This window comes from Macadamia integrifolia, chromosome 9, assembly GCF_013358625.1.
Source record: "Macadamia integrifolia cultivar HAES 741 chromosome 9, SCU_Mint_v3, whole genome shotgun sequence".
Lineage (NCBI taxonomy): Eukaryota > Viridiplantae > Streptophyta > Magnoliopsida > Proteales > Proteaceae > Macadamia > Macadamia integrifolia.
In genome coordinates this window covers 35,337,847-35,361,326 of record NC_056565.1, presented here as the reverse complement: position 1 = coordinate 35,361,326, position 23,480 = coordinate 35,337,847, and the positions used below count along the sequence as shown (strand labels likewise).

Sequence of the window (23,480 nt, the reverse complement as noted above, 5' to 3'; positions counted from 1 at the left end):
CTCCCTCATTCCCGATTTCTTCCTCCCTTCCTCTCTCTCTCTCTCTCTCTCTCTCTCTCTATTGTACCAGCCGTGTGCTTGCTCTCTCCCATTGACGTAGGTCGATCTTCCATAGGATGTAACCACTTCGATCAAGACCATATTAACCTTTTAATTATTAATTAAAATACAGGTGAGAGTGCACATACACTTGTGGGATGGTGTGTGCGAGCATCTTTAATGTGGGATAGAGCTTTCTTTTTGCACCAGTTGTCTTGGTGCAGTTATACACTATCTGGTAGTGTTTTTTCCTCCTTATAATCACAATTCCGAAAGCTTATAGAACCTATTACTTTTGTAAAAAAAATATTTAAAAAATAGCATAGTTTCAACATCCCTAATTACCGAGACAGAGAGCTTGTATAGCATCGTCCTTAGAGCAATTTTCACATCCTCCCGAGTCTTATAGCAAAATCTACAGATTCAAATTGTTCCATAAGTTTGGTTACATCATATGAAAAATTAAACATTTCCAAAAGCCATCCTATTAAATCCCCTTGCTCTTGTATTCTATTACTTGACAGTCCATTCAAATCATTGTATGTGCCTACCCCTGATCTTTTTCTCCTTGTAGTCCTTGGTAAACACTTCACAATTTTGACTCTTGCAAACTCTCTGCAAGACCAATATTCATATATGTTACAGTAAAAAAGAAGAACGAGATAATAATACAACATCCTCCGCCTTAACTTCAGAAATTTCCTTAGAATTTTCTCATGGAATGATTCAAGTGGTTTACCCAACGATATATAGTTTGAATAAGAATAAATACATGGTTCTTCCTCTTCCTGTTTTTCTCTCTTTCCCCACCTAGACAAGTGATTGAAGGAAGAGAGGATGACGAGAAAATAAGGCTATCTTTGGTAGCCAAGAGATGAAAAGAAAAGAAAAAATTCAAAAAATTTTGAATTTAAGGAGAGATACAAAAAAATCATTGTGTAATCATGCTTTTCTGTCTTATTATATTTTCTTGTACTATTTTCTTTTTTTTTATTACCAAACATAGCCTAAAGGTAAGATAACCCCCCCCCCTCTTTTCCCCTACACCATTACTCAAATCACTTCTGTTCTGTTTTCTCTCCTCTTTTTTACTCCACAGCCATCTCTCAAACCTACACACACACACACACACACAAATTACCCCTTCCCTAGCCCTCTCCCTCACCTCCTTGTATACACACACCTCACTCCCCACACCAGAGAATCACCCTCTTCACAGCAACTTCTCACCAACACTCACACACACACACACACCCTTAGAACCCCATACCAGAATTACGTTCTCCATGTTCCTCACTCACACTTCACACATACCACACACCTAGATCACTCCCCTTCCTTCCCTCTTCTTCTGTCCAATGCATACCCTCACTGGCAGCAAGGACGAAAGCTCATCCCAATCAGTAAGGACAGAAAACAATAGGCTGCAGGTACCAAAACTCAGGCTCTCTCTCTCTCTCAAATTTCTTTCTAGATACATTTTCTTTGAGAGAAGAAAGCTACCATGGAGGCGTAGTATAAATTAACACCTCCCTATATCTATCTCTCGCCACCTTTCTCTTGAAATGGTATATTTATCTCCTATTGTGCAAGAGACGCGAGAAGACACTAATGTACATTATGCAGCCAGACAGTGAACATCATCCCATTTTCTTTTTAGTGGCATTATTTTTCTTTTCCTCACAGTTCTCCATAACCAAGGGGTTCAGATGGTGTGCAAGAGGGCATCAGGAACACTAAGTGGGTATAGCATTTATGACCCTAGATGGATGTACTTCCCTTAACCGAGGTGGAAGAAAACTCTCCTTTCTTTTTTTCCTTCTTACATGCAAACTTAACTAGTGAATGAGCGACCCACAAATATAGAGCTAGAATTGAAACGACCTCGAATTATGCCAGCCAATTCAATTTTTTCCCTGATCGGCAATGCCAATTCAAAGTCAGAATTCAGGATTCTCTATTCTAACATTCGGCAGAATCTGGTCGTTTAAATAGAAGCTATATAGTGCCCCAACAGTCCTCCCACACCCCTCCAGCAAGAAAAAATGCTAACTGCTATGAGCACCTATGATGAAAGCCGAAAGCATTCCTTTAAGAATCTCCTGGCTCAACCAAGGAAATTTATGATAACTAGATGGAGCACCAAATTGCAAAGTACAAAATCAGCAAATGCACGTTCTGGTGGTAAATCCTGCAACATGCAAATGCATTGTCAACAACATGGACTTGGGATGTGCCTACAACAACAATAACAACAAAAAATAAAATTTGCTGATCATAGAAAGCATACCTTGAATTCCTTGTTCTCTTTGTTAACTTGAATCCGGAGACAAACTGACGGGAAAAAATAAACCAATCTTAATTCATCTCAAATTGAATAAACTTCCTTAGGGGGGGGGGGGGGGAGATTTTAATATACCAGCCAGCACAGCCGTTCCCACACAAGAAAGTACTCCCGAGAGGAAAGAGTTGAAAGGGAATGACCCAACAATTGCCATGTAAACCACCTGCTCATCGGAAAAGACATTAAGAATTGCTAAAAGGCTGGAAAATATGGGCAGAATAACCAAGTTCACTACCTCATAGCTAAATCTTAATCATATCATATCCTGCAACACTCGAGTGAATTAAGAAATACCCAAAAAATAGTAAACAGGCAGCTGGTTCAGAATGAACAAGGTGACAAGTTGGCTCCAACTTAGATTGCATGTAACAAATTAAAATGGGGTAGCAAAGCAAATAATAAATTTTGCCTGCCATGATTGGGAAAAATTCTCAAATTAGTATGTACTCCTTTAGATTCCAAAGTAACATGATTTACAATGGATTAGGTGGTGCCAATCAGGAATTATGGGAGCTAGTTATGCTATCTTCTCAATTTGATTTCTATGACTAAAATAAAAACTCATCATCTCCACAGGGCCCAAAAGCAAACTGTACAAATTCAAAGGGCAAATATGAATTTCAAGACAGGTAAGAAACAAAAACAATAAGTTGAAAACATTGTCCACTTGTTTCAGATAGATAAAACCCCCATATTCGTGAATCCTGGCAGTTTGAAGTCTCGAAAAAAAGGTGGACAATATCAAAGATAACCCAATGCCGGTTCCACATAAACGCATTGTTTCCATATGCGTAAGTGATCACACATCCTTCAAGCTACAAATAGACACCAAAGTTCACGATACACATGGAATTTATCCCCATTCTACCACTTAAAACTAATACAAGGTGCCATTTGAGCCAATTATTTGGACGTGGGGGGGGGGGGGGGTATGGGAGTTTCTTAGTATTTACATCTGTAATGTTTAAGTTTTTTCCCTTGCAATTAGATAAAGAAAATCCCTTGATGAGTTAGTTTCCCAGCCTATCACAAACTTTTACATAGTTTAATTTATTACAAACTCTCCTTCAAAAAGGAGAGTTTCTTCTCTTATTTGCATTCTTTGCTCAAGATTGTAATATTAAGAAACAGATTTTACCCATTCAGTGGTTCAGAATGGGATGTATAGGCCACGAACCACTTCTACGATACATGTTTGGGGGAGCGCCCTTGTGTGTGTGTGTGTGGGGGGGGGGGGGGGGGGGGGGGGGGCGTCTTGCAACACAGCAAAAACCAAGGTTAGAAACAGTTCCCCCAAATTCTGTCACAAAAAAATTCACAGAGAACCTTCTGGAGTTCTAGACTTGGTGACAAGACAATAGTTTGAAAGTCTAGATACACTCAAAATGATTTCTCAAAACTGAGAGATTAGCCTGTCCAGAAATGATAGATAACCGGTTCACTGGAGTAATAAAAGCATAACACTTCCTAGATAAAATCTAGTTTGCCATCAATAAGCCCTCAACATTCATGATGCACACTATGGCAAGGGGGAAAGTAAATGCTTCTACCTTGAGTCAAAACAACTTCACTGAGATGGAAGTGATTATTTGGTTCCACAATCAGTTTTTCTATTTCACAATGTTGAACCCTAATGTAACATAACAAAAGATGACAATACAAGAGATCCACCATGTCATTAGCTCCCTGTAGTGTTCCTCTTAAACTTTAATGTTCCAATCATTTCTGCAGAGAGACAGGTTTTCATAAACATCCACACAACAAACTTGGAACAAGAGGGCACGAAGAAGCAGATGACCTGTTATTCCCTTTGTTTTGAGTAGCAAAAGGTTCATCGTTTCAATTTAGTGGTTCCTTCAGTTTGTGCTAGTTTTAAATCGTTCAACCATCATGACTCTGAGAAACTGCCATAATTTATTAGAATAAAGAATAGATAACACTATCGAATGATCAAGTGAGAAAGGGGAACTCCCTCAACCCAGTTTTTCAAACCTTGGATGGTGTCAAAGGCAATTCACTAACATCTCTTATTTTGATTCTCTTATGGCTTCTCAGACAGACTCTGCAAAATTATCTTCCTCTTGATGGAGATCGATTCTAATGGGATCAGCCACTCGGCTGGGGTTTTTGGGTCTCTCAAACCCAAATCGTGATGGCTGTTCCAGCCTTGCACAGCAAGCTATCGACGAAGATTTCTAGAAGATTTGCTTCAAGTTTTCTTTCCTTTTATGTTTCCTTTTTTGTAATTAGTAGCTTGTCTTTACTTAGTCCAAGGGCAAGAAACCTAGTTTTCAGTTTTAGGAGTTCTCCAAAGTTCTTTGTTTCCTTTTTCCCTGTGCTTCTATTTTTTGAGGCAACCATACTTTTCCTATATATTGTAATCGACTCTAAGGAGTCCCCCATGAATTATTGATGAATGAAAGCTTGCTACTATGCAACTCCATTGTTCTGAGAGAGGTTGAGACAGAAAGTCTAAGATAGGCCTAGGCTGTAAGAGCCAATTATCCCCTTCCCTTTCCTATCAATCGATCCCCTTTGAGAACTACTGGAAAACCATTGAAGATACAATCATTGCTGTTTCTTTCTGCCGATCTGAGACATATCTAAAGTCATGCGATACTGCTGTACTGGTGAATTCTGAGCAGCAACTCAAGTTCACAGATCTCCCAGCTCCCTTAGCCCATAAGGCCCATATTTTGAGGACCAATCAGGTCCTTCCTGAAGGCCACTCAACCAGACGTTAGGGGCCATCTGAGGCTTATCTTCAAGATAAACAAGATCTCCCAAATTCTACCTAATTCAAGAAGTGTTCCAGATTCTGTTACAGCCATTATATCAGGCTGATTTCCCGAGATTTACTTCATATTATGGCCTTCATTGATCGATGGTAATCTCTATGCTTACATCTACTTATTACCTGAGATCTTGTGCTAGATAATTTTCTCAAATTTTCCCTATTCTGTGACCTGCGGCTAGGGTATTACTGTTCAGTTTTTCCGTGCTTTGTGTGTGGTTTATTACTACTGTTTTGGGGTATTAACAGCCTGTTTCAGGAACTGGTGATTGTTTATGGGGCTATAATTTGGTTTCATACCCTGTGACCAGACCTACTGTTATTTCCCTTTTTGTACTGTTTGAAGATCCTACTGGGGTTGGGTAGTTTTCTATGTAGCCTTACATTACCTCTACCATCTAATCTTTCTCTCTTTCCTATAAAAGTTGAGCATACAAATTACTTATTTCAGCAGTCTCCATTCTTAACAGTTCAGCGTGGATATGACCTGACTATGTGGATTGCAGAAATCCTTGCTCTTCATTTTTATTACTACCAACACGTCTTGCTCTAGTGATAAGCCATCCCTAGAAAATACAAATTGAGAGTATCAATACCAACTTATACGCAGTTGGTAGTTTCCTTTTGCTCTCTGAACTTCTCATAATGGTTGGACATCACCTTGACCGAAATTTGCATCTCGGTGCTGAGACCAAACTATGCAAATTCAATAACAAAATCTAGTAAGGACTGGAACTTTAGAGTATCATGTAGCTTGTCACCAAGTCAGAGCATGTGAAAGAGGGATTATTTTCCCCCCGTCTACTCTTTGATGCCCTAAAGTCATTGATCATAACAATACCTAATAAATTGATTTCACCATCCCATTCTGTCAGCTAGGCACAAAGGAGGATACAACTATTGGGATCCTCACGGAATGTGGAAGGGGGCCCACATGTTTTTTTGGTGAAGGCGGTTACACAACTGACCTTCTCAAGCTCTCTTCTCACTTAAGTTTTCTACATTATTTCACCTGTGATGCGTGAAAGGTGAGTAGAGAAAGAAAACACAAGAAAACTCTCATATTTCTCATACATTGTAACAGTGTTCTCTCTGTCCAAGGAAGAAGGAAAGGTAACGACTCTTCTTTTATTTGTCATTGCCAATGTTGAGGTGAGAGTATTGCTTTTGGGAGTCCGCTTATTATTTGGACAGTTGTTTTGTTATCCAAGACTGGATTATTCTCGACGCTTGGTGTAGTGATGAGCACATTTATGTGTGAAATCTAATGTAGTAAAACATGCATTTTACATATTTAGAATGGAGCTACCTTGGGTTTTACTCTCTTTTTGCAGGTTTTATATTTTCAAGGCCTTAAGGACTATCGGGCACTATATCTCCAATTTTACATGTAAAGAGGTCTTATTTCTTTTCATGGTTGCAAAGAGGACGAAATTCTGAGCAAGATGGACGTGTTCAATTGCAAGTACACATTCGTTTGGTCAACTGTACAAGTGATTATTTTTTTCGGGCCAGAAAAAAAATAATGGATCAGAACTGAACCGAGATGAAGAACCAGCCCATCAACAGTTGTCCCAAGGGTATAAGGAATATTCCAAATGCCAACAAGGATCGATAGACCACATCCTTAAGTGATTGAAGATTCGTTTTTGATAACAACAACACCTAGCGTAGTTGGTGAGTTGTGTGCAAAATCCCTTCATTATTAGGTCTCAAGTTCGAATCTCTTAGCTGCCATTTTGTTGAGGTTTTTTTTAGACGATTTTCTCTCTCCTACTCATCACTTAAAGGAGGACGGCCAAGATGGTTGTACGCAAGTTTGAAGAAGAGAGAGAAAATAAAGAGAAAAAATAGGAAAGAAGAAAAAAAAAAAAAAAAAAAAAAAAAAAAGAAAGACAAGGGCATGGATGAAGTTTTCCATCAAAATAGAATATTGTCCAAATCCAAGCAAGAAAAATCGGCCAAAGGGGGTTTCTTGCGCAAGAAGAGAGAAAAATAGAAAAAGGGAGAAAAAATAGGGAAAAAAAGGTAAGAAAAATCATGGGAGATCTCTCTCCACACGTTTTCTCTCTTCTCTCTCCTCCACCTCATCAACAAGATAAAAAAAAATCTTCTTCTTTAGAAGCTAAAATCGTTAGCTTTCCTCCCCCATTCTCTATATAATACAATTAACACAAGGGGAGGAGGCACTTCATTCTTCTTCTAGGGTTTTTTCTTAGTTGCTCTATCTCTTTCTCTAGTTTTCTTAGGGCACTGATCTGTACGCTTACGGTTTCATTTTAAAATCTCAAACAAGTTTTTGGCACCATTGCCGGAGAGACAGTTCCATGTTATTTTTCGCTTTCTTTTGGTAAATCGGAATGCTTTATCTACTTTGTTTTGTTTTTCCTTTTCTTTTATTGAATTCCTGCGAAGAACAACTTGCAATAATAGTTGTATCGATGGAGGTCGCCATGCCTCACAGTATGATAAAAGACAGGTTTTGCCCTGTACCAGTACCTCAGGAATTGACTTAAGCAACCCCGGATCCCTGCCGGTAAGCTCCCAAAAAGCCAAAAAAAAAAACAAAAAACAAAAGAAATCAAAAAAATCATAAAAAAAAACAAAGTTTTGCTATCCATTCTTTTGTGCTTGTCCTACTCTAGTTGTGGGTAGTTTTCTGTTGCATGAGTGTTAGCTGGGTACGTAATCTAAGAATCAGTTAGAAAGAAGAGATCCAACAAGTAGTAACCTTATACGTTTGCTCTCTTTAAAACATTTCAATATGGGAGACCAACATCAAAACCCTTCACCCAAATCTCTGAAAGATAGGTTTTACCCTGCTAAAATAGCTCAATCTTCCTGCATAGTTCTACCACAAGCCCAGGGCAATAATTTTGAACTCAAATCTCAATACATCACTATGTTGCCCCACTTCTATGGGTTGACCTCTGAGGATGCATACCTATTTCTAATGGAATTTGAAGAGGTATGTGTTCTAATTAAGATCCAACAGCTTTCTGATGATGCTGTTAAGCTTAGGTTTATCACTTTTGCATTGAAAGGCCAAGCTAAGAAATGGTTGTATGGGTTACCCACAAATTCCATAACCTCATGGGAGCAGTTTACAGTCGTCTTCCTTAATAAGTTTTTCCCAACTCACAAGACCAATAAGCTTAGAAGTGATATCCATCAATTTAGGCAAAAGCCTGGTGAGTCATTTTCTAAACTTATGGAGAGATTCAAGGATCTACTCTAAGAATGCTCTCACCATGGCTTAGACTTATGGCATTTATGTCAAATAATTTATGAGAGTATTGATTACCCAACTAAACAAATGATAGAGTCTATGTGCCCTGAGGGATTCACATCTTTTACAGATGAAGGAAAGGCATGAAATTCTTACTTGACTTAGCTGACAAAACCCATGAGTGAGAATCAACCCAAGAGAGTGAAAGAACCATAAGAGGGAAATGATATTTTGTGGATGGGATAGTAGCCAAGGAAGCCCATTTGGATAGCCTAATCAAGAAGATTGAGGTTATTGTTCCTAGAGAGCCATCATCAGTCAATTTGGTTAAGATTTGTGCTTGGTGCCAGTTCCTTGGACATGTCATAGAAGAATGCCCCAACACCTCTGAGGGCACTTCTAATGATAGTGTTAATGCCTTATACCAGAATAATCCATATAATAACACCTACAATCCAGGATGGAGAAATCACTTAAATTTCTCTTGGAATCAGGACAACCAAGCAGGGCCTTCCAATTTTCATAATCAAGGTCAACCTGGACCCCAAAGGCCTCCCTTTGCACAACAATCTTTTTCTCAAAATACTTTTCCTAGGTCAAATATAGGACCTCAGGCTAATTTTCCTAAGGCCCCTCTCCTATCATCTTATCAGCAACCCCTTGGGTTTACCAACACTGGAGAGACAAATAGAATAAGTGACTTGGAAAAAAATATGGCCCTCCTCATGACAAACCATCAAAATCTTACGAGAGAACTCACCCAAGTTATCTCAATTATGCCTGAGAGGGAGAAAGGAACTTTACGCAGTCAACCAGAGCCTAACCCTAGGCATCATCAGCCTGTTGATTCACAAGCACCAACTAATGCACCATTGAATATAGTACAAGGTCAGACCCAACAATGGCCCTCTAACCAATGTAATGTTGTTTATTCCCTTAGGAGTGGTAGAGAGTACCAACAGAGCGTTCATAAATCTTTCCCAATCTATTACTCCTGTTAACTCTCCTTCAGTTGAGGACACAAGTGTGCCTCTTGTTCCAGGTTTGTCTGATGAACCTAAAGATACTTTTGAAATTAAAGATGATTTGGTTGAGGAAACAAAAAATGATTCTTCTAAAAAAGGGCAAATCCCTAACAGTCCTTATGTTCTTCCTGTCCCATTTCTTAATCGCTTGGTAAACAAAAAAAAGATTGTTTCCATGGATAAAATTTTAGAAGTCTTCAAAAAGTTAGAAGTGAACATCCCTCTTTTGGATGCCATATACCAGATCCCCGCCTATGCAAAGGTACTGAAAGATTTGTGTACTCACAAACGTATCACTAGTGTACCCAAAAAAGCGTTCTTGGCAGGTAACATTAGTTCCATAATTACTCAGCCTATAGCAGCCAAGTATAAGAATCCAAGGAGCCCTACCATATCTTGTGTTATAGGAACACCTACATTGAGCATGCTTAACTTGACCTTGGCGCAAGTGTGAATCTTTTACCTTACTATGTGTACAAGCAACTAGGATTGGGAGAATTAAAAGCCACTAGAACTACTCTTCAGTTGGCAGATAGGTCTGTTAAGATTCCTAAAGGGATGGTTGCGGATGTCTTACTAAAGGTAGGGGAATTTATTTTCCCTGTTGATTTCATTGTGTTAGATACCAAGCCCTTCTCAACTAAGGATGAGATCCCAATAATTCTAGGAAGACCATTCTTGACTACCACTAATGCATTAATCAATTGCCAAAATGATGGTTGAGGATGTCTTACTAAAGGTGGGGGAATTTATTTTCCCTGTTGATTTCATTGTGTTAGATACCAAGCCCTTTTCAACCAAGGATGAGATCCCAATAATTCTAGGAAGACCATTCTTGGCTACCAGTAATGCAATAATCAATTACCGGAATGGTTTCCTAAGGTTATCTTTTGACAACCAAATTATTGAGTTTAACATGTTTAGGATAGGCAAGCAACCACAGATGGAAGAAGAGATCAATATGCTTAAGGATTTTATGGATTTTTCTGATGATTTAATTACCAATTTTGATATTGATTTTGATTCAGAATTCCAAGAGTGTATAGATGAGTTGGATGATGATAGTGAAAATTTCTTTTCTGAAGTCTTGAGTCTTCACATACCTGTGGAGCCCTCAGGACCCCTTTCCAATTCTATTCCCAAACCTTCCATAGTTAAGCCCCCTAAGCTAGATCTTAAGGAGTTGCCATCTAATTTAAGGTATGTTTTCCTAGGGCCTGACCAGACTCTTCCTGTAATAATTTCTTCAAATTTGACTTCTAGCCAGGAAGAGGAGTTACTTAAAGTGTTAAGAGATAATAAGGAAGCCCTAGGTTGGACCATGACTGATATTAAGAGTATAAACCCTTTTATTGTGCAATTTATATACATCTTATAGAGGATTCCAAACCATCCACGGAACCCCAAAGAAGAGCTAACACAGTGATGATGAAAGCCATTAAGAAAGAGATCCTAAAGTGCTTGGATCATGGAATAATTTATCCTATTTCTGACAACCAATGGGTAAGCCCAATTCACGTAGTGCCTAAGAAGTCTGGGGTGACTGTAGTTCCCAACGCCAATAATGAACTTATTCCAACTCGTGTCCAATCAGGGTGGAGAGTGTGCATAGACTACAAGAAACTTAATGTGGCAACCTGGAAGGACCACTTCCCATTGCCATTCATTGACCAGATGTTAGAGAGGTTAGCTGGACATGAATACTATTGTTTTCTTAATGGATATTTCGGCTATAACCAGATCTCAATTGCTTTAGATGACCAACATAAGACCACTTTTACATACTCATATGGAACATTTGCTTATAGGCGTATGCCCTTTGGGATTTACAATGCCCCTGCTACGTTCCAACGATGCACGATGAGCATCTTTTCTGACATGGTCGAAAAATTCATAGAAGTATTTATGGATGACTTTTCAATTCATGAGTATTCCTATTCTGAATGTCTTCATCATCTTTCTCTAGTTTTGAAAAGATGCATATCTAAGAATTTGGTTTTGAATTGGGAGAAATGCCATTTATAGTTAAATCTGGTATTGTTTTAGGCCATGTAATATCCAAGGAGGGAATTAAGGTAGATAGAGCCAAAGTGGATTTAATTGATAATTTACCACCTCCTCAATCTGTTAAGGACGTTCGGTCTTTTCTAAGGCATGCGGGCTTCTACAAAAGGTTTATTAAGAACTTTAGTCAGTTAGCCCGACTTCTCACTTCATTACTTGCCAAAGATCAAACTTTTGAGTTTTCTAAAGAGTGTCTAGAATTTTTCAAACAACTTAAGGAGTTAACCAATGCACACATTATTCAACCACCTGTTTGGACTGAACCTTTTGAACTGATGTGTGATACTTCAGATTTTGCCATAGGAGCGATTTTGGGTCAAAGGATTAATAAGTTGCCCACTGTCATTTACTATCCTAGTAGGACCTTAAATGATGCACAACACAATTATACAACAATTGAAAAAGAATTTTTAGCTGTTGTGTTTGCATTAGAAAAGTTTCGGTCTTACTTAGTTGGTTCACATGTGGTGGTGTATATTGATCATTCTGCTCTTAGATACCTAGTTTAGAAGAAGGATGTCAAAGCCCATCTCATTAGGTGGGTTTTACCTTTGCAAGAGTTTGATTTAGAAATTAAGGATAAGAAAGGAGTTAAAAACCTAGTTGTAGACCATTTATCCCGGCTTCCCAATTCCTTGACTGTCGATTCTCCAGTCAACGAGAACTTTCCAAATGAACAGTTATTTGCAGTGTCCAGTGAACCATGGTTTGCTGACATTGTCAACTTCTTAGTTTCAGGTGTGACTCCGGATCACTGGTCCACCCAAGATAAGTATTCCCAAGTTAAGCACTTTTTTCTGGGATGATCCTTATTTGTTTAAGATATGTCCGAATCAGATTATCCGACGATGTGTTCCTGATCATGAGCAACATTCTATTCTCTTTTTGCCATGATTATGCATGTGGTGGACACTTTGGACCTAAGAAGACTGCCGCAAAGGTTCTCTAATGTGGATTTTATTGGCCCACTCTTTTTAGAGATGCTTTTGATTTTTGCAAGGCTTATCCCGCCTGCCAGTCTTTTGGCAGTATCAATAAGAGGAACATGATGCCCCTCAACCCTATTTTGGTAGTTGAGATCTTTGATGTATGGGACATTGATTTCATGGGACCATTCCCTAATTCCTTTGGGAATTTGTACATACTTTTGGCTGTTGATTACGTTTCTAAATGGATAGAGGCCATACCTTGTAAATTTAATGACCAGAAAATGGTGGTCTAGTTTCTCAAAGAGAACATTTTTTTCCCGCTTTGGTGCACCACATGCAATAATTAGTGATAGGGGTACTCATTTTTGTAATCGGCCTTTTGAAGCCTTAATGAAAAAGTATGAGATCACCCATAAGTTATATACCTCATATTACCTCCAAACTAGTGGCCAAGTGAAGGTGTCTAATTGGCAAATCAAACAAATCTTGGAGAATTGTTAATCCCAACAGTAAGGATTGGTCCCTTAGGCTCATTGATGCCTTGTGGGCCCATCGGACTGCATTCAAGACCGACCTTGGTCAGTCTCCCTACTGTTTGGTGTATGGGAAAGCTTGTCATTTACCAGTTGAGTTGGAGCATAAGGCCTTTTGGGCCATCAAGAAGCTCAACTTTGATTTGTCTGATGCGGGAATTCATCGTAGACTCCAACTATCTGAGTTGGAGGAACTTAGAAATGATGCCTATGAAAGTTCTAAAATTTACAAGGAAAAGACCAAAGCTTTCCATGATACACATTCTGCGTAAATCTTTTGCAATTGGTGATAAGGTCTTATTGTATAACTCTCGATTGCATCTTTTCCCTGGTAAGCTTAGATCCCGATGGGATGGACAGTTTATTGTCTATAATGTATATCCCCATGGGGCTGTGGAGATTCTAAATCCAGAAACAGGGGTAATTTCGAAGGTTAATGGTCAACGTTTGAAACCGTTCCTCAAGTTTCCTACTACTGGTAGTGAAGAGGTCATGGATCTCCATGAACCTCTTTACACTAATGACTAACTTTTAATCAGGTATGACCCCCTTGCATTGTCTTTGCTTTTAATTCTTTCCATACATTGAGGACATTGCATGACTTAAATGTGGGGGAGGGAAACCAGTTTTTGTTTTTTTCACTTTGTTTTATTTGTTTTTCTTTTTATTTTTGAGCTTGCTAAGGATGAAGTCTTACTTTGACTTTTGGCTAATGATCATACCATTCGGTTGCTTGATGTATGAAAATAAAAATTTTGATTAAGATACCCATTTTGAACGTATAAAAACCCTGTCGAGAAGAAAGAAACAAGCCTGTATCTTGATATGAGACTTTTGAAAAATAAGAGACCCTTGTTCTATGGTGTTGGACTAGATGTAAGTCTGTGGGTTCCTTGTACTTTTGATTTGGAGTTGAGACATTCTTTTTAATTTGGCATGAGTTGACAAATGCACAATTTTAAATGAAGTGTGAAATACGGTATAAAGAAGAATAGGAGTTGATTCCCTTGGAACTAGACAGGGCATTGCGCCTCAGGAAGCGTGGTGTCTTGATCGAAATTCCTAGGGAGGAAACTTCTGAAAAAACTCTAGCATCACTGTCTTTGTGGGCATATGCAAAAAGCGAAACTACATAGTAACTTGGGTGTCTGGTGTTTGCTCCACCATGTCATTCAAGCCAAAGCTAGTGGAGTAGAATAGAGTTTATTAAGCGAAAAAAGGAGAAAAAAAATGTGCAAATGTCATTAATGTTATGTAACATGTTTGGTAAAAAACACTCCAACGTCTTAGTCATTGGTTCCCTATTTCTTCACAAGTGGTTTTGCCTTATGATAAGGATGTTTTGGAAGAGAGGAAGTGAGTTCCAAATTAAGAAATATGCTAGTGCTTGGAATTGATAAAGGGTAATCAAAGTTCAAGTGTGGGGGTCCCTTGGAAGAGAAATTATCTTTGCTCCGGATCGGTATGGCTCTTACCTTTAGCCAAGGTTGGGATTTGTTTATTCTGAATTTTGGGTGTATATTCACTGCAAACACCCATAAGACACAACTCGTCCACTAGGGGTGACCTAGGGGTTTAAAGGCTTGTTGCACATGCTAAGTGCAACCATGATTCCTACGAAAGTGAGTTAGGTTTTTTGTTTTTATTCTTTTTCTTTTTGTTTTGCTTGAGGACTAGCAAAGTCTAAGTGTGGAGAAATTCTGATGAGTACATTTATCTGTGAAATCTAGTGTAGTAAAACATGCATTTTACATATTTAGAATGGAGCTACCTTGGGTTTTACTCTCTTTTTGCAAGTTTTATATTTTCAAGGCCTTAAGGACTATCGGGCGCTATATCTCCAATTTTACACGTAAAGAGATCCTATTTCTTTTCATGGTTGCAAAGAGGACGAAATTCTGAGCACTATGGAAGTGTTCAATTGCAAGTACACATTTGTTTGGTCAACCGTACAAGTGATTATCTTTTCAGGCCAAAAAAAGAATAATGGATCAGAACTGAACCAAGATGCAGAACCAGCCCATCTGCAGTTGTCCCAAGGGTATAAGGAATATTCCAAATGCCAACAAGGATCGATGGACCACATCCTTAAGTGATTGAAGATTCGTTTTTGGTAACAACTACCTATTGTAGTTGGTGAGTTGTGGTGTGCAAAATTCCTTCCTTATTAGGTCTCAAGTTCGAACCTCTTAGCTGCCATTTTATTGAGGTTTTTTTAGAAGATTTTCTCTCTCCTACTCATCACTTAAAGGAGGTCGGCCAAGATGGTTGTACGCAAGTTTGAAGAAGAGAGAGAAAATAAAGAAAAAATAGGAAAGAAGAAAAAAAAAGAAAAGACAAGGGCATGGATGAAATTTTCCATTAAAATAGAATATTATCTAAATCCAAGCAAGAAAAATCAGCCAAAGGGAGTTTCTTGCGCAAGAAGAGAGAGAAAAATAGAAAAAGGGAGAAAAAATAGGGGAAAAAAGGCAAGAAAAATCATAGGAGATCTCTCTCCACACGTTTTCTCTCTTCTCTCTCCACCTCATCAAGAAGATAAAAAAAAATATTTTTTTTTTAGAAGCTAAAATCGTTAGCTTCCCTCCCCCATTCTTTATATAATAGAATTAACACAAGGGGAGGAGGGACTTCATTCTTCTTCTAGTTTTCTTAGTTGCTTTATCTCTTTCTCTAGTTTTCTCTTTCTCTAGCTCTAGTTCTAGGTTTATGCTTTAAACACTTTTGTAAGTTATTTTCATTCAATTAATGCAAGCAATTTTGTTTTTGATTCAGTCTTTTATTTTTATTGTTTAAACAATTGAAATTGTAATTTTCAAGTTCTAGTTATAGGCTTAGTTCTAGGTGACAAGAACAAGCTATGAAGCATGTCTTTCAAGTTCAATTTTTTTTTTCAGATTTGTTTTCTCTAGTAATAGAAATTTCAGATTTGGTTTATTCCAGATCTGGTTTTTAGTACTAGTAGTATCTCAAATCGATCAAGTTCAAGGGTTAAAGTTCAAGTAAGTAGACTCCTTCAGTAGTCTTCTCTCCCCTCTCTCATTCCCTCTTCTGACTACCCTTTCTTTCTTAATTTAGGATTTTAATTTCAGTTGTTACATTATTGCTATCCCTTTCCCCCAAGGTTCATGGCTAGTGTGTGTGTTGGCTTTGCCCCTCCTAGCCATAGAACCATCATTTTATTGTTTTTATTTTAATTTTTTTCCTTTCCCTAAAGCCAAGTAGAGTAACCCTTATAAGAGTGAATCACTGGTCAAGTAGGGAAGCTCATATTATGATGCATCCCTTGGGCTAAGTAGAGAAACCTACTTGTGAGTCTCTCTCTAGCTTTATCCCCTTTCTTTTACTTGATTTTTATTTCAGCATTTTTTTTTTCCTTCATTGCTTTTTAATTGTGTGGGGTGTTTATTTTCAGCTATTTATTTATTTAATTTTAATTGCGTGGCTTGCGTATTTAAATTCTTAGATGACAAATGGTTAGGACGTTATTTTAGATACATATGTTTAGGACGGTTATTAGAATTAGATCACAACCATTAATCGGTTCACTTTCGCATTATTAAAAGAAGCAAAAAAAAATAAAGTGGCTGCTCTCCCTGTGTTCGACCCGTAGCTACACTGATCCGTACGCTTGCGGTTACATTTTAAAATCTCAAACATATAGCCTCTAGTTTAATTAGTAAAAATTGTAATCACATTACTTTTCATTGTGAAAGTTTTATCTGAACCATGTCCCGTGGTTTTCCCCTTCACATCGGAAGGGTTTGTTGTAGATAGGGCTGTCAAAAGGAGGGCTCGAGCTGACCAAATTGGTTCAGTTTTGTCCAGATCTCACCTGGTTTAGCCCATCGAACCAGACCAGATTGCATCAAATCTGGTTCCCTTTTGGTGCATCGATTCCAGCTCTACAGGGTCTGATCCCTCTCCATCGATCAATAGTTCTGATGTAAGGTGGTTTACAAAAGTAAACAAGCCCTAGTGACAGACCAAGACTCGGATCTGATTTTCAGATCAAGGTACCAAAAGATAACTCAGAGAGTCTGAAAATATGGCTGAACTGAGAGAAAATCAAGAGCTCACACCGGCAGGCTCTTTTGGGCTTCCAGCCAAGTTCTAGTGCTGCTAGTAGGGTCCCAAAATAAACCCCAAACGTTGGCTGAAAGTAGATCAACAGAGGAAAAACTAGCCTATAAAGCAGTGTTGTCCAGATTAGGGGTTTGAAGGGAAAAGTGGAGAAAATTTGCCCCCTGAAGTGGCCTTCAAACCCTCCAAGGGCATCCAAAGTGGGCATCCAGAGTGGGCCACTGGTTGGGAAGATCTGGCCTTGATTGATCAACTCCAAAACCCTGAGTAAGCTGGATCGATTATGGAATTTTTGACTGGACTTCAATCTGATATTGCAGGTATGCTTTAGTTCTTCAAACAAGCTTCAATACTAAAAATAGAATGATCACAAAAGGGTAAAACAGAATCGATGGAAGGAAGAGGAAGGGGGAAGAATTAGGGGTTGGTTTGGGCATTTCACTCTCCCAAGTTTCAGCACTCTCACCTAATTCAATCTCTGTCAAACCTTACACTGGATGTCTTTAAATAGGCTGAGAAGCCTTCACAAAATACAAAGTAACTCAAAATAGATTCTATTGTGAAATTAGAAACTAGACTAGATTTTCCTAAAACAAACTTCTTGTTCACTAAGAAACATAAACAGAAACTAACTAATAGCCTAATACCTTCTACCAAATATAATTAACTTGGCAACCAAGATAAAGCTAAAAAGGAAAGAACTCCAAGCTATTCTTGCTGAAATTGATGGTTGTTGGACTCTTCTTGAAGCTCTTTTCTTCCAAATTAAGGGGAAAACTGGCTGCTCTTAGAAGTTTCACTTGAGGACAGAAAATTAGAGAAAGAAAGCTACTCAATTGAGGGAAAACAGTTGTACTAGTGCTGGAGTTGATGGTCCAAAGGGGAGCCAGTTTTGATGCAATCTAGCCTGGTTTGATGGACCAAACCAGGACCAGAATCTGGGACAACACTGAACCAAGGTTAAGTCGGCTCGATCCCTCCTTTTGACAGCGCCATCTACATCAAGTTCTTTCCACCAGATTCTGTCCTAATAGAAGACCAGCCAGTTGTCTCCTTAATTTGGAAAGGAGAAGGTTCAAGAAGAAGTTCCAGTAGCCCCATCGATCCCAGCAGAGTGGCCAATATTTTTTATTTTTTTTATTTTTTTGTGTATGTGTGAGTGTGTGTGTGTGTGTGTGGTGTGTGTGTAATCAGCTTTAGGCCTATATAAGAGGCCATCGATTGTCGTTAAACAAAGATTTGAACGAATGAAATTCTGAGTTTTACTCATGGCTGAGATGCCTAAAACATGAGAGGGAGCGATGCCTAAAACATGAGTGTGAGATGCCCAACCAAACCCCCATTCTTCTCATTCTCCCCCTCCATCAATTATGTTTCTGTTTTATTTCTTTTATTTTCTGTTACATCTGTGGAATAGTTGGGAGGTTGTTAGCATATTGTTAAGTCAATTACAAGGCTAACAACTTCAGATGGTTAGAAGGACAAGACAACCCTGCGGCAGCTTCTTGAAGTAGTTTTCTAAACAGAACTTTGATCCATCACAAATTCCTGATCTGGGATCAGTTTCTACCCATATTTTGAGGTATTGCTCAGCATCTCAAGGAGTCCTTCAACCAGAAAAGTCTAAGAGGCCTGTAGCCGCTGTTCTTGAAATCTCCAGAAGCCTCCCATTTTGGCTCAAAATCAAGAACAGCCATAACTTACTCTACAGCCATCAACTAAGGCTCTAATTTTGAGGATCAATTTAGAGGCTTACTAGGGAGATTCGACCAGCACTGGAGGACCATCTGTGGCTGGATCTGTTACAGAATGTTTTCTCCGAAAACTTCCTTTTCTGAAACCTGAAATCAAGAAGAATCATAACTCACACACTAGCTAGCAGAATTCAACATAAATTTAAGTTTAGTTCACTCCCATATGAAACTCCTTCGATCCCAATTTCATGGTCACTTGGGCTGTGGTTTGTAAGTTACGTATTTCTCTATTAAACCTAATTTTTCCAGATGCCTTGAATTGATTAAATATTTCTGAGGTCTGATCCTAACTTCTGTTTGTTGTTGGAGCTTGTTAATGGTAAAACTATGGCTCATAATTTGAGGTGCCCAATTAACATAGCCATCCCATATGTCTGCACTTTGCTTGATAAAAAAAATAGTCTTTTGTTTCCCATCCTCATTATGCCAATTTGCAAGGGTGTTCTAAACTGCACAGCTACCAGACTGTAATGTTGACATCTCATCTAACATAATACATAGAAGAAAAACCCTTGATGTAGAAAGCAGGGAGAACCGAAGAACTTGATCTTGAAGGACGAGCAGCCTAAATGGTGACAGAAATGTCAATTTCTACTGAAACTAAAGACAAAATATATATGCGACTATACCACAGCACACGTACAGATCAAAACCGTAGTAAAACCATCTCCAAAAATCAACAACAATTAAAATGAAAGGGATCACCACATACTGAATACAAGTACCAAAAATGGTAGATTTCAGTCCTAAGTGATGTCAAACTCTGCTTTTAGTCTTCCCAACCCACCTTGTTCTACCTCCTTTCCTTATAATTGCGTAATCACAAGAAAAGCTTCCTTGTGGGGGGTTCAAATTCATACAACCGTGACTAATAAAATCCAGTATTTAACACACGTCCTGCAACACAAAATAAGTCTACCCAAAGTCTACTGAAAGAAAAAACCCAACGACCAAAACACGAAAGAGAAGGAAATCAACAAATAAATCGGTCTACTCTCCAATCAATACCAATACCAGTTCAGATCAAAAGACCATCTTTTGGGGATGGGGTATACAAGAGTTTGGAGACTTTTAACCATCTGATACTGGGATTCCGGGTATGAGGTTAAAAGGAGAAAGAAAGGAAGCAGGAAAAAAATAATTTGTTGCAGATCTAGTGAGATGCACCGAGTAGCAGATAGACGAAAGAATTACCTGAATCAGAGCTGTAGAAATTGCAAAAATCACATAGATATCAATGATCTGCAATAAGATAGAAAAGATTAGCTCTTCGATTTCGGCTTACATTCATGTTAAACAAGAGAGAGAGAGAGACCTTGAGATTTGTGGGGGTGGCGGCGTAAGCAGAACGAAGGGACTGAATGAGGGCTTGAGCATCCTTAGTTGTTGACCTCGCCATTGCTCGATTGTTTCTCTGTGATTCTCTGAACAGAAGATGCAAAGCCCCAACCTTGATTTCCCAATACCTTCCCTTGAAAATACGTTGTTATACCTTGTTTCACTCTTTTCCTTAAAACCAAGGCCTTTTTCAAACGTGAAAATTACACAATAATTTATTTATGGTTTAGTGGCCTAAGGTGTGCTTAATGAGAGTTGAACTTAAGATGTCTGAGTTTACAACTAGTGCCAAGTTTGTTGCTTATAAACTATGCTGCCTCCTTGGGTTAAATCATTTTGTATTTGTTGTGTTAAGAATATTGCATGATTAAGTTGATGATTTTTAACCGTTTTTATCATTTATAATATTTGTGCACATTAAGATATTTGATGGTAGGGAGTAGCATAAGTGGGTTCTGGTTTCACTTATAAATTATACTACTCACCATCAAAGTCCGAAATTGTGGGAGAGACTAAAAGAATCCATAAGACCTCCTTTGTTTAGCGGGGACCTTGGGGTGGGAATGTAGTGGTAATGGGCCAACAAGGTAGTACAATATGTGAAATAGAAAAGGGGAGGAAAAGTGAAGAAAACTTCACTTTACCATTCCAAAGAACGCGTTTAAAACTCATACCATCCGTTTCCCCTTTCTTCACCATTTTGTACCATACTATTCAACATTTTATGCCATTTAAAACTTGAACAACATTCGTTTACATTTTTTTCCATTCTGTTTTCGATGACTATGATAAGCAAAAGAGAAAAACATATGGCCTAACTATATTCAATCAATGGAACATAAATGCTGAAAATAAAATCTGATACGCTTGATAATAATAGAATCTATTAGATTTACATATTATTTAGCTGGATACGTACTGAATTAATTATTAAAAAGTTACAAATTTGGTAAAAAATCAGCTTTGGATTCCTAGATGTTCGGTCATCACAGCCAGTGAATCAAATAAAATATTGATATTTTGGGTCTAAAAATCAAATCTCTATTTGATAAACATATTCTTCTACTCAAATCACATACCATTGTGTATTTATGTATTGATTGGTACAAAAAAAAAAGTGTATTAATTTATTAGTTATATCTGCCCCTTGTGCAATATAAATTGTAGTGGACATTGGATTGAGAAGAGGAGTCTCCTTCCCAGGAATGCACTTTTATCTAGATCCAATGATCATTAGAATGAGAATAAATTGAACATGTTATCACTGAATGATTCCCCTATTTTCTCTACTAACTGGTCTCCTAGATCACATACCTATTTCTTTTTTCTCGGGATTTCTTTTGTTAGAATGTTTGGAAACTTTGAAAGAGTTTTAGAAATATAACCAGACATTAATTTTAGTAAAGATTCTGTTTAATTTTGTTAATCAAAACAGAAAAACTGTTTCCAAAATTTTATGGAAATGAACGGGTATTACTCCATTTAGCATTTTAGCTAGTAAGTAGTTCAATACTTATGTTATCCTCTCTCTCTCTCTCTCTCTCTATGTATATACTCTGCCAATTCTAGATAGTAATACTATCCTCTCTAGTCCCTACTACCCTTTATCTTTTAGCCTTTTAAGATGATGGACTGTGCTTATAGCTTTGGTAAACTTGTTCTGATCACACCTTTCTATATTGGGTTATTGTCTTCCATAGTAATTTTAAGTGTTCCGGCCTTGGCTTCAAATACAAGTTGTAATTTTATAGCAATTTTCAACTTTGAGGACTCAATTACTGATATAGGAGCTGATTCTGCTGCCTTCTCTCTTATCACCCCACCCTCTGGGGTGACCTTTTTTCACATGTGTAGAAAAAATGTGTAGCAGAATATTGAGAGAGCACACTTATCTTTGGTTATTGAGCTTTCAAGAGATCTTCAAACTACGAATTCTTAGGAATCCTGTAACAAAATATGTTAGTGAAATAGACGGGCTGAGTTATGTCACTTGATAATCTCCTTAAGACCGTAGATGTCCCCAATGGTGCAACCGGGTGAGTTATGAATCGCCTCCAAGATGAAACTGCCCAATGGCACCCCTAGTAGTTGTGCACTCAATTGCTAAACCCCTTTGAGTACTCTAACATTGTGCTTAAACTAAAGATGAAAAACTCAAAATACACTTAAGTGTAGACACTCAAAATAAGAGTAAAACAATATCTCAATCCTCACAACACATCATTGCTTGAAAATGGACTTTGTAATTGGTCATTGGTGTGTACAATGCCTAGAGATCCCCTCTACTTGTAGAGGAAAAGAAACTTTTAGAAAAGAAATGAAGAGATAAAGTCTCTCATTCAAGACTCTCACAAGAAGAGGAAGAGATAGGTCCCTCAAAATGAGGAGACAAATACTCTTATAAAGTGAAATAAAAGAGTCCAAAAGATGAAGAGACAAAGTCTTAAAAATGAAAATGCCATATTAAGTATTATTTGTAAATACAGGAAATGTTATGAGAATACATAGAGATAACACATATGAGAGGTCATACAAGAAGATAGAAAGATGGTCAAATATGAAAAGACACAAGAAACCAAAAGGTAATTTGAATCGTATAATAATTTAAATTAAATTACCATTTAAATTCCAACAATTTCCCCACAAGATTCAAAATACTGGTAAAACAAAACAATAGCCTGAGCACATTAGAATGGTAGGACACATAGTTGTAGATGTCTTCTAGACTTGAATCTGCACTAGGTCTGATAAGCCATTATAGAGTATCGATGAAGTCAGACTTCTTGAACCTTTCCTCATTGGTGTAACTAACTGACTTACCATCCATATCCTATCATCTGACGTTGTAGTGACCCTTTTTATGTTGTGGACATTTTTTGCTTTTTTCCCTTCTTGGACTCATGAATGTTTAGAGAATTCACCTATAATTCTCATCGGAAACGGCTTCACCCCCTACATTCACTTAAGTCAGCCCACAGTATGCACCACAGTTAACATACCCCCATATTACATGATCCTTGGCTGATTAAGAGTCTTATAACTCATCCTCCTATTCTTCATGGTGAATACTATCCTTCACATCTAATCCAGAATATGCACAATATGACAGTACTAGTCAAGTCATCCTGTGACTTCATTTTTACCCATTGAAACTAATTCTAGGGATCTCTTATCATATAGGTTAGGTATCCATCACCTTGACTCATGAATCACGTGCCTTAAGCCTATTCCTTTAGATATCTCAAAAATAATCTTGGTGACTTGAGGTTTTGTAAGCATGTCTACTACATTCCTCTTTGACTTTACAAAGTCAATAGCAATGGTACCATTATTTATATATTCTCTCAC

At 37.9% G+C, this 23,480-nt stretch overlaps 1 protein-coding gene and 1 non-coding gene across 2 annotated transcripts; both read right to left on the bottom strand.

Moving 5' to 3' along the window:
• Window positions 1-1,902: 1,902 nt before the first annotated feature.
• LOC122088288 (dolichyl-diphosphooligosaccharide--protein glycosyltransferase subunit DAD1) lies at window positions 1,903-20,311 on the bottom strand. Its single transcript, XM_042657494.1, has 5 exons — window positions 20,110-20,311; window positions 19,989-20,036; window positions 2,459-2,546; window positions 2,330-2,373; window positions 1,903-2,230 (listed from the first exon to the last, which is right to left on the bottom strand). Exons 1-5 carry the CDS (start codon window positions 20,191-20,193, stop codon window positions 2,147-2,149), a joined length of 348 nt encoding a protein of 115 aa, XP_042513428.1. The 5' UTR covers window positions 20,194-20,311; the 3' UTR covers window positions 1,903-2,146.
• LOC122090218 lies at window positions 8,329-8,435 on the bottom strand. The gene has a single exon (XR_006143459.1). It is a non-coding gene; the product is annotated as a small nucleolar RNA R71 (small nucleolar RNA).
• Window positions 20,312-23,480: the final 3,169 nt, after the last annotated feature.